Source organism: Anopheles cruzii, chromosome 3 (assembly GCF_943734635.1).
Source record: "Anopheles cruzii chromosome 3, idAnoCruzAS_RS32_06, whole genome shotgun sequence".
Lineage (NCBI taxonomy): Eukaryota > Metazoa > Arthropoda > Insecta > Diptera > Culicidae > Anopheles > Anopheles cruzii.
Window position 1 is genome coordinate 56,117,061 of NC_069145.1, and position 10,855 is coordinate 56,127,915.

At 48.4% G+C, this 10,855-nt stretch overlaps 1 protein-coding gene across 1 annotated transcript; it reads left to right on the forward strand.

Annotated features, from left to right (window-relative positions):
• Positions 1–8,697: 8,697 nt before the first annotated feature.
• LOC128270644 (probable 4-coumarate--CoA ligase 3) lies at positions 8,698–10,326 on the forward strand. Its single transcript, XM_053008053.1, has one exon. The coding sequence runs from the start codon at positions 8,698–8,700 to the stop codon at positions 10,324–10,326; it is 1,629 nt and encodes a 542-aa protein (XP_052864013.1).
• The last annotated feature ends 529 nt before the right edge of the window (positions 10,327–10,855 follow it).

Genomic DNA, 10,855 nt, shown 5'->3' on the forward strand with positions numbered 1-10,855 from the left:
TTTAGATCGACGATGATCGGTGAGGCATAAATTATGGGCGCCATTCCCTCTCCGAGCCCGCGAACTGTCGGCGCGAACTGATTCGTGTTAATGAGCATCACATTATAGGTTGTCCAATGATCGGTACGACCGACCGACCGGTCTCGACCGCTGCAATCGCTGCACAAGTTTGTAGAATGCAAATGAGAATGACTCTCGGCGAGAGAATCTGTGCTCGAAGGCTCCTGAAAACCGGGGCCGTCTCCCGAACCGGTGCGTCGCTCCCACGGACGGCTGGCTGGCCTGGGTCCTGGGAGTCAATGCTCCCACCCTCCCACTCTAACACTGGATGCCGTGGTCGCACTGCACTGCTCTCCAATCACCGACCGACACCGTTGCCGTTTTCGAAGATAATAATAATTTCACCTGTACGCTTCCCATCTGGCGGTCTGGTCGCTCCTCGGAACGGTGCTGCTAGCCCGCGGGCTCCGGCCCAGTCTCGGTGGATTATCACCCCGTGCTCACCCCGTGTCCGCTAGGGTGGATTAGGAAGCGAAGAAGTTTGCCCACTTCAGCTCACCGGGCGTCGTCGTCGGGTTCCTTTATTTATTGGCAATCGTTGGTAGCAGGTGATGTGGCTGCTGGCCGTGCAGAGTAACTGTAACCAAGACTGCTGCGGTACGGAGCATTATGGCATCACCGGCGGGAACCCCGTGGTGCCAGTAAAAACGGTGTTCAAGTTCATGAAGTCTTACGGACACCGTGTATTTTTTTGAACAATGTTCAAGAATTAAATCAGCATTAGTTAGTTACCCGAAAAGTTAGTTAAAACCAGCCAGTGCCCGAAAGTTCAATGTTTTCAACCTAAACCTTGTAGCACCGAGTCCGTGAAATTCGGTTGGAATTTTGTAACAAAAATACTCCGCTGCACCGAGAAGAAACCGCACGAGTGGCTTGTGGCGTCTGGAGTGCGGAATAATAGCGCCGTGAAGGGTTGTTCTTGGCCTGTTGACTGCTGAAGGGCCATTCCCGGAGCTGGGACCCGAGGTTCCAAGCTTACCAACGCGTGATGCGTAAGCCATTGATTAGCACTTGGGTTTTTTGGGTTAGACATTTTTAGAAGCAATCGAACATTCCATCACACCGAAGGATCGTTCGTCTGGGGGTCTCCACGGAACACCGCTCGGTGGGAATTTGGTGGAAAGCACTTGCCCCGCGGCCGACAGATGGTTCCGGGCACCGACAGCTTGCGCGGTATCCAATGGCCGAGCCGAGGAGCCCAGCGTCGGGCAGCCAGCTGGAGCCGCGAGGAATTTTATGTACCGCAACCACAGGGTCAGGGGCGTTGATTAACTTTATAGCACCTCCCCTGGGAGCGGCTCTTGGCTGAGTTTCGGTTGGGTATTTTGTCACTCTCTTCAAATGACACACGCTTGTTCCGCGCGTTCGATAGATGGCTATCGTTTTAATTAGATAACGATCCCGGTGGATTCCGGAACGTAATTTTTACGCCTCGAGTCTGTTCGCAGCGATCAGCCTTTGGCAAGGATTAGGAGTCACAGTGGACACGGATGTTCCCACGGTTAATTGTAATGAAATAATCAAAAGTCGGTCCGAGGCCGAGCCGGTGCCCATAAAAATTCCAATCAATTATCGGTGATGATCGTAAAAGGGCGACCAATTTTCCGGGTGATTTCTTAATCGGATTGTCACTTTGTTACCACGCGGGGAAGTGTTATCAAATGGGAGGTGAATTGATTTGGAATGATCCATGTTTATTGTGGATTTATTTTAGATTGATCGGTTATTCTTTATTTGCTTTTTGAAAAATAATTTTATGAATCCCGGATCTTCTTTGAGATTGAAGAAACACCCAAAGAATAGAGCAATGCTTTAATTGATGATTTTTAGGAGAATTGTGCAAAGTGTCTATTTTTCTGTAACCATTTGTTTTGTAACCATAAATTGCAGTCAGTTTAATTATGGAATTTTATCTTGATCCATAAATCCTATCGTTCCCATAGTTGAAGGCGATCGAGCTGTGTTCAGCTGTCCTTACTTAACTCATGGTCATTGATTTGGTAATTTTGTTCTAGTTAACAATTAACACATTTGGGTTCATTTTTGTCCAATTCCTAGTCCAAATAAATAAAATTCTTCTTATCGCACCGTATGTTGATTAAATCACTTAATTACATAAAATAAATTAGATTTCGATTAAATCTATTGATTAAATTAAACGCCATTAAGGTGAACCACTCGGTCGTCGTCACTTCATGTTGCGTCACTACCGAACTGTGTGCCGAGTTGCAATATGCTTTCCGGTTCCCCGCAGCAACACATGTTTCAGCTCCCGGAACCCATTCGTTCACTCCTCTGCGGCGGGTGATAAATGATTGCCGGCGTCGTGAATCAAATCATAAAAATTAGAATAATAATTAACCCCCATTCGGTGGCCTTTCGGAGGGGGCCAGGGATCACCAGGCAGCACCACTCCTCTGAACTCTACGCGATCTCTCGCCGCTTCCGTGAGTGAGGCTAAAAACGTGGCTCGATCGTGGTCCGGGCGAACGAAGTACAAAATTAATCGATCAAACGACGGAGCGAGATTTCACCAACTCGTCGTGCAGCACGCGTGACGTAGAATGGGATCCTGTGGCCGTGCTGTGGGCCGTAGGTGAAGTAGGTGCATTCCGGAAGGTATATCTTTCCGGGGAAATTTGAATAGGTCAATAAATGGGCCCCGCGAAATGCAGTCAGGACACGCGCAGCGCACTCAACTTGCGCCTATCCCTAATCGCTCACCGTCCCAGGCCGTAGGGTCGATGGCCAAGTGGCCCAGACCACAAACACCTTTCGGCGTGTAGAGTAGAGCGTGCCGAAGCAAATGCACCATGCTCCCGCGGCACACATCCGTTGGATGGTGCTCTCGAGGGGTTGGAGTCACGGAAGGCAAAAAAGAAAACGATTCCACGCTGCCATGCCGATTGACCGCCGCCATGTCAGTGGTAGCCACAAAAATAACGTTACCTAGGGGAAGCGAAACAAGTATCAGCACCGGGCAGGAGCGCTACGATTGAGAGTGAAGTAATGAGATGGTACACCACAGGTTTGCAAACATGAAAAGGCGCCGCTCGTGTCCCGCCAGCCAGTTCTTCTGACAGTTTTTCTGACTCGATAATAAACGGGCTACAATGCTGGTACGAACTGTAAATGGTATAGTTTCAGTGTTTCGGTTTAATGTGAAGTGTGCTTTTGCTATGAGGCACGGGTATAGCATGTGTTTGAGCAATTTATTGTAAAACCTGATACTTCAGTTAAGTGCAATTAAGTTCAGTGCAATTAAGTTCAGTGCTATTAAATATTGTTCAGTCACTCGACGATTTTCCAATACGATGTCCCGTATTTTTCCTATGGTTTCAGGTGTTGTTGCTGTTTTTGGATGTCCTTGACAAGGATCTTCTTCAAGGCTTGTACGCCCTGGCTTAAATTCAGCAACCCATCTTTTCACTGTATAAATTGAAGGCAAAGAATCCTTATATACTATCAAAATTCGTTCACAAAATTTTCTTTTATTTTAAATTTCCAAAAGTATTTCAATCACTGCGGTTCCATACCTGCCAAATGAATATTTACGTTTTTTTTCCAAACTCAGGGCTAATATTATTTCGCTAACAGATTAGCTTAAAATTTAAGTCACACCGAATTATTTTTTGCCGAATAACTGCTTAAAATAATAGGGACACATAGGTGGCCGAAGGTGGAACATCTCGGTCTCGCATACCTTTTAGCAAATTTGCATATTCAAAATGCCTGTAGATTGCGTCTAACTGTAAGCAATGTACTATTTCGACCAAGGCAGAAACCAATCAAACAGTAGAAAGTAGAAAGCGTGTTAGGGCAGTCTATTCCATGAACATTTTAATTCAATTTTTCTTTGCTCTTTGTAACTTTACAAATTCCTTTTCTGTTAATTATTTTCGTGTGTGAATTATTTGATTTTCACACGTTTCAAACATTTTTCCTTAAATTGAATTTCGAAACGTCGTAAGGAGCGCCTATGCTGACATACTTTATTTGCCTCCACTGTGCTCCACTGGTGCGAAACCATTGACCCTTGACTCACGGTTCCGCTTGAGTGAGACGTAATACATGTGCTCCAATTCTTTACTCCGACCCGACAGGTAGCACTAAAATGACGTGCGGCGCTGCGATATGTTCCATTCTTTTCATTTCAACACATTCAAACAGCGCTGACTGTTGGGTGCCAACCGTGGACCTCGGGACCGAGGACCTCGCGGGACCCAGCGATGTGTGGCCAGCATGGTGTAGCCGATTTGCTTTGATGTTGCTTTTGCTGCGAAAAGTGCTGCGATGCGCAGCATCTGGACGTCTGAGTAATCTAATGGCGCTCCGGGCAGTACAGAAAAGAAGACGTCGTCGAGTCCGTCGTCGGCTCCGTAGAATTATGCCGCACCGACGGCCTCCCCCTGTGGCACCTTAGGTTGCGGCCCGGTAATCAATCATCATTTCTCCCGATAAGGTGTTAAATAAATTGTAGCAACAAGAACGCCAGAAACCGAGAAACGGACACGGCGCCGGCACGCCGGCCAATCACAATTTGTCGATGGAAGGTTTATCTTTTTATTCCCGTTTTGCTCGCCAGTGGCTGATGAGTGGCACGTTTGAGTAATGACAGAGTGGCCAGCGTCGCCATCAGCGGCACATCAGGGTGATGTAATTTAGAATTAGAAAGCCGTCCGTGGATACGACGGGATACGACTTTCTCTTCGCTGAGGCAATGTTTTTGGAGTTTTTGATTGCGACTAGCGACTCGTGAGGGATGGAGGATAACATGTGTCTCTCAATAAAATACCGATCACATTCCTAAAAGTACTGCGCATGTTTGTAAATCATCAAAAACCCGAAAGCGAGCGATCCCAGTTTAAATCATGAAATTTATCTACTCTCATTGTGAAATCCTTTTGGAAAGTAACGGTGTCATAATTGAGGGCATTTCATGCTGAAATTGCCCCACATCAGAGTGCCAGTAATCAGCAACGCATAAAGCCAAGTAGTTTTGTCCAAAAAAATATGCTGCGCCCTAAACCGCAAGCACAGTAGAAACAGGTGTGAAAAATGTGTGCTCTGCGATCAGTAGCTCTCGAACGCTGACAAGCTGACCTTTGTACGATCGACTTCTGTTCGGGATGCTGTTCGGGAGCAGAAAGCATAGTTCTTCTAGACGCCTCCGGAGAAGCCAACGTTTTGTGGGCACCCAAAATGGAGGCGACCGAAAAACGAAAAGGTTGGATCTAATGGTCACCTCAAAATAGATTATGCTGGCCACGGTTTAATAATTTCATTTCAAAATAGCCTTTGCTCAGCACTGGCCCGGGGTCAGATCCGTTAGCGGTCCGTTAGATGACCACAACCAACCACTGGCTGGCCCCAGGGAGATGGTTTTTCCTACGTCGTCAGAAGCAAACCCTCCACACGCTTCCAAAGGATCCAGCACCTTCGCTGGCGGACAATTAATCATTTGTGCCAGAAATTACCCGCCACCGGGAGCCGCACGGAGCCTGGAGTTTGTGCGCGCAGGCTTTCTGGCGCGGCTACTGATCGCCAGCAACATTAGGGCAAAACCCGGAGCACCCGTTCTTGTGTATGTGTTTAATTAGAAATAATTGAAATTAATGATGACCCGTTTGATTATTCAAAATCTCGACCGCTGTCAATCGCGATCGCAATTGGCAATCGAGCATCACTCAACGGGGCACAGTAGCGGTGATCTGAATGATGCGATAGTTGGTGGACGGGCAGCCTTAATGATGCAGGACGGTGTGTGCCCAGCGAACATAACAATTTACTTAGAAGCACGTGAAGTGCGACCACCACTTCAGGGGCACGCATTTTTCCAAATTACGTTCTCTGCTCGACATGGCCCGAGCATTAATCTGGCGATTGATGGCAACGGTTCACGTTGGATTATCGATCCACTTGTGTGCGGTAACCTCATCAAGCATACACAGCAACATGAAGCTTTTAGTCCCAACCAGCGTGTTGATAAAAACATCAGTTTCTTATTCTTTATTGATATTTTCTTAAGAACGTTCTTCTTTTTATTACACAGCAGCCCCGAACTAAGTTTATGTGTTTTTAATGTTTTGCCTCAGATTTCTCAACTATAAATACAAAAATTAGAATTAAGTTAATCAACTCAAATCACAGCAGTATTACTGATCATTCAACTGAAATAACTAAGTTGAATGCCTCATAAATAAAATTTATACACATACCTCATGTACAACTAATAGGGTTACCCAACTACTTAGGCTTTTGTATGGCCAGGATAGTCAAAGGTGAACTAAGAAAATGTGTAACTATTTAACGACAAGACGCGCTCTTAGGCATACTTCAACCTTAACAATAGAAGCTCTCATGTTGGTTTAGTTTTATGCTCCTTTACAAGAAATGTTTAAAATGTGTATGAAAATTAGTAACGAACATGTTAACGTAGCCAACCAAATGTTAACGTAGCCAACGAAAATTTTTTTTAGCAACTTCATGAAGTGTGTAGAGTAACATGCAACACATTTAGCATTTTACTTATTACTAGCAAGTTCCGCTAGTAAGTATAAGCTACTAAAGTAGTATTCAAAATTTCTATAACACTGCGCTCTGAAACTTGTCAAGATCATTTCGTTACCTTCATCAGGTCTCCATTTACCAGGGTCCAAATCAATTTTTCATCGGTTTTCCTGCTGTCTTTCGTTCAGTTTATAAGGCACCTATTTTCCAATCTTCTGGATCTTTGCCAGGGCCTTCAAACAATTGGATATGGCGTATTGGGACACATTCGGCTGATCCGCGAATTCTTGTTGCGTTTGCGTGTCATTTTCGTCCAAAAGTTCTTGTAGTTCTGCGTCTTCGAACTTATTTGGAGTAGTCCGACGCTCTTTGCTTGTCAAGTTAAAACCGCCATGTTTAAATTTCTTAAACCGCTTAAAGCACTACGATCTTCCAAAAGCATGATCACTGTAAGCTTTGACAAGCATTTGATGCGATTCTGTAGTAGTTTCTTCAGCACGTTGTTTGCAGCTCATTTTTAGGCACAAAAGACGACATGGTCAACAATAAGTTGCAAACTAAATTTTTTTATTTTTTCGAAATGAAATCATTGACCTGATGTCAAAACAAGCCAGTGTTGCCGAAAAAGTATAATGAGGGGATGAAATTGACAGCTAGAGCTACCAGTTTACACAATTCTGTTTCATATTCTTATTTCTGGTAGTGGAATGATTTTGAATGGTTCTATTGTCTTAGTCACTTTAGTTGTCTACAATTTCAGTGGGTTTAATTGTCACTGTCTTGCTCAAAGTATCAAGTTTTCATCAAGGTTGGGATCACTTAACCGCATAAGTTCTAGAGTAGAATATAATCCTAGACTTCAGCTTTCTACCTTGCTATCTTGTAACAAAGACAATGTCAAATAAGAATTAGACTAAAACACGCTCGAGCTAAGGAACAAAATTTGAAAAGATAAGACTTCAAAAAAACTAATTTACTAAATCGATCCGCTTTAGCTTCTCGACGTAATAAGCCGCCCCAAGTGACAGATTGGAAGTATTAGAAATGGTTCATACCGATAAGATGATAAGATCGACAACTAGGTCAACTACCATCCGCCACTCCCGAGGGGGACATCCACGGGCGAAGCACCTTAGCTACGAAGGCTACGGGACGGAACAGGGTAGCAAATTTACGGCCACCGGAAGATCGTTGAGATCAAAAAAAGGCACAGCACCACAACTTCAGGATCATCCGGAACCGAACCGGGTTCGGGCGTTGCTGTTGTTGTTGCTCCAAACGAACTGCTCCGACGGAGAGGTCCGTGGTCTTTGAGGCAATATTTCGTGTGCCGTTTGTGCCGACGCCAAACCTGTTTCAGGTGAAGCAGGAACACGCCGGGAACCGGTTCCCGCACGCCCGACCGGACAGCCCGGACTGACCAAGCCAAACCGAACCCCGAGCCACGAACGCGAACACGAAGAGAAGAATCTTTCCGAATTCCAGGCACTTTCAGCTCCAGTTGGAGAATCTGTCGATCTGATGCCGTTTTTGTGGCGCTGTTAAGGTGTTTGTATTTTTGTTCTTCTTCCTGTGTGCTGCAGCGTCCTGTTCTTGTGGCCGTTTTGTTCGGGCCCTTATGGACCGAACCGTTGTTTTACCACCGGGCGCCAAACAAATAATAATCGCATCCGCGGCGTGGCGGACGTGGACCTACATCAAAGTTCGCGTCACACGCCGGACGCCGGACGCCGGACGTATTGTGCACACTCATGCCAACTTGTCCAACCGGTTGGCGAAGCGCGTGTGGTGGCCATGATATCGATGTCCCCACCCGCCTTGCGGATCAGGCCGAGCATATAAGTGTCAGAGTCGTTGGTCACATCCGTCACGCCGAGCCTTTTGGTGACGTGTTGGTGGTGGGATGACTGGCCATCAAGATGATGACCATGCAGGTGATAACAGCGACAAGCCCACAGCAGCCTTCGCATCCGTGCTTATCAAAGGCGCCCTCGCAGGTTTTGCAGATATTCAATCAGGCCATTGTAGCCCTGGGCGATAAGCGCGTAAATGGCTAAATAGCACTCAGACCCCCACATTTCTGCAGTTAACCAGCGAGTGGCACACGAATTGGCAGTACTTCGCGAGATGGCGCTCTGGACGTTCGACGAACCGACCCGTACCTGGTATGGACCTCGCCTGACACCGATCTACAACCCGGACGCAAGTCTTGGCCAGGTCCTGAACGATGCGCTGCTCCGGTCCCGGGACAACATCGCGCAGATCGATATGGATACCGGCGGGCGATTGACTTGCGGTGAGTTCCGGTTACGGATGGTCCGCGCCGTCCAGAACCTTACGTCCGCCGGCCTCAACCCGGGTGACGTCGCCGTGATGGCGAACAACAACAGCGAGAACGTGGCCCCGCTGGCGTGCGCCTTGATCACGCTCGGGGCCCAACTAAACCCGCTAGCGCCGGGATACTCCCGCCAGGATATGGTCCACATGATGCGCCTGACGCGCCCTAAGATTATCTTCTGTGACGACGACAACCTGGAGTTGGTGCAGGCCGCGGCGAAGGAAGCGATCCCGGGCCGTGACCCGCCACTGTACGCCGTCGCGAGCAGGCGTGACGTCGCAGGCGTGCACCACGCGGAAGATCTCCTGGTTCGCACCGGACGCGAGGAGCAGTTCCGACCGTGGCAGGTGGAGGACTCCCGGCGGACCACCGCCGTCATCCTGTGCTCGTCCGGGACGACGGGCCCGCCGAAGGGCGTCTGTATGTCGCACGCTCACCTTATCCGCTCCCTGGGCAGCATCTTTGTGACGCAGTCGGAGATCTCGTTCAACTTCAGCCCACTGTACTGGGGATCGGGAATGTTCTCATTGCTTGGGGCGATCGCAGGATCTAGCACGCGCCTTGTGACATGCCGTCCGTTCTCGCCGGAGACGTTGTTTGAGGCGGTCGAGCAATACCGTGCGTCCTTCCTATTCCTGGCGCCATCGTACGCGAGTGAGGTCTTGCAGAGCGAGCGCATCGAGCGGGTGAACTTTTCGAGCGTGCGCATCCTGATGCTCGCCGGAAGTTACGTGTCGGACGGGCTGCGCGATCGGTTCGATCGGTTGCTGTCAAACGGACGGACCTTCAACGCGGTCGGTTCGACCGAGGCCGGTGGGGTGGCTACTGACGCCATGGTCCCGCGAAAGCGCGGCGCAGTCGGTACACCGACGGCCAACGTGGAACTCCGGATCGTGGACGAGTCTGGCCGGGCGCTGGGCGTCGGTGAGCGCGGTGAGGTGCTGGCGAAGTCCTTCGAGCCCTTCGTCGGGTACTACAACAATCCGGAGGCAACGAGGGCCGTCATCGACGAGAATGGGTTTACGCGGTCCGGTGACGTGGCGTACATCGATGCGGAAGGCTATGTGTTTGTGGTCGATCGCGCGAAGGATATCTTCAAGTACCGCGGGTTCCACGTGTCCCCAACGGAGCTGGAGGCGATCGTGGACAAGCTGCCGGGTGTCGCGCAGGTGTGCGTCGTCGGTGTACCGGCGGACGCCGACCGAACGACGGAACTGCCGGCGGCTGTCATCGTAAGGAGTCCCGGCTCGGTTCTCAGTGCACAGGACGTGATCGATGCGGTCGAGGTGCAAGTGTCGGACTTTAAGCGGCTACGCGGTGGAGTCCATTTCGTCGATGCGCTACCGAAAACTCTGAACGGGAAGGTGCTGCGCCGACATGTGCTGGAACTGATCCAGAGCCAGGGACAGAAAAGCTAAACACGGGGATTGTGGCAAACTCCGTAGTCTAGTAATTGGTCTAGTTCAGCGTTAGTTGTTGTGGGTGAATAAAGCACGAAAATCCCAAAAATACTATGGTGTTCATAAGGTTTTGCGGTTCGATTCCAGAGGGCGCTGCAACGAGCCATATTTCCTTTTGTCATATTGGTACACTCTTAATATGAACGTACGGGTGAAGTTTCTGACATTTCAATCGGTCACCAAATTTTTTTTTAACAAGCTATTTAGCACCGACAAGTCACAATATTTTTTACAATGGGAAAAATCAAGTATCGTACAGTGATTGAATTTTTTTAGAGCTTAAAAGCAAAGGAAATTTATAAATGAACTAGCAGTTCCCGGCGCGCCTCGCTGCGTCTCATTTCATTCTTTTTCCTCGATTGGGAGGCGTTTCAGAAGACTTCTTGGTGACGTATCCGATCAGCTTCCCTTTTTGCTTCCCGTTACACCTACTTTTCAAACGATCGGGCTTCCCGATGACGTATTCGTTCAACTTCCCTTCCTGCCT

Excerpts from the sequence above, each read along its gene's own strand:
- LOC128270644 (XM_053008053.1), top strand. The coding sequence starts at position 8,698 with ATGGCGCTCTGGACGTTCGACGAACCGACCCGTACCTGGTATGGACCT.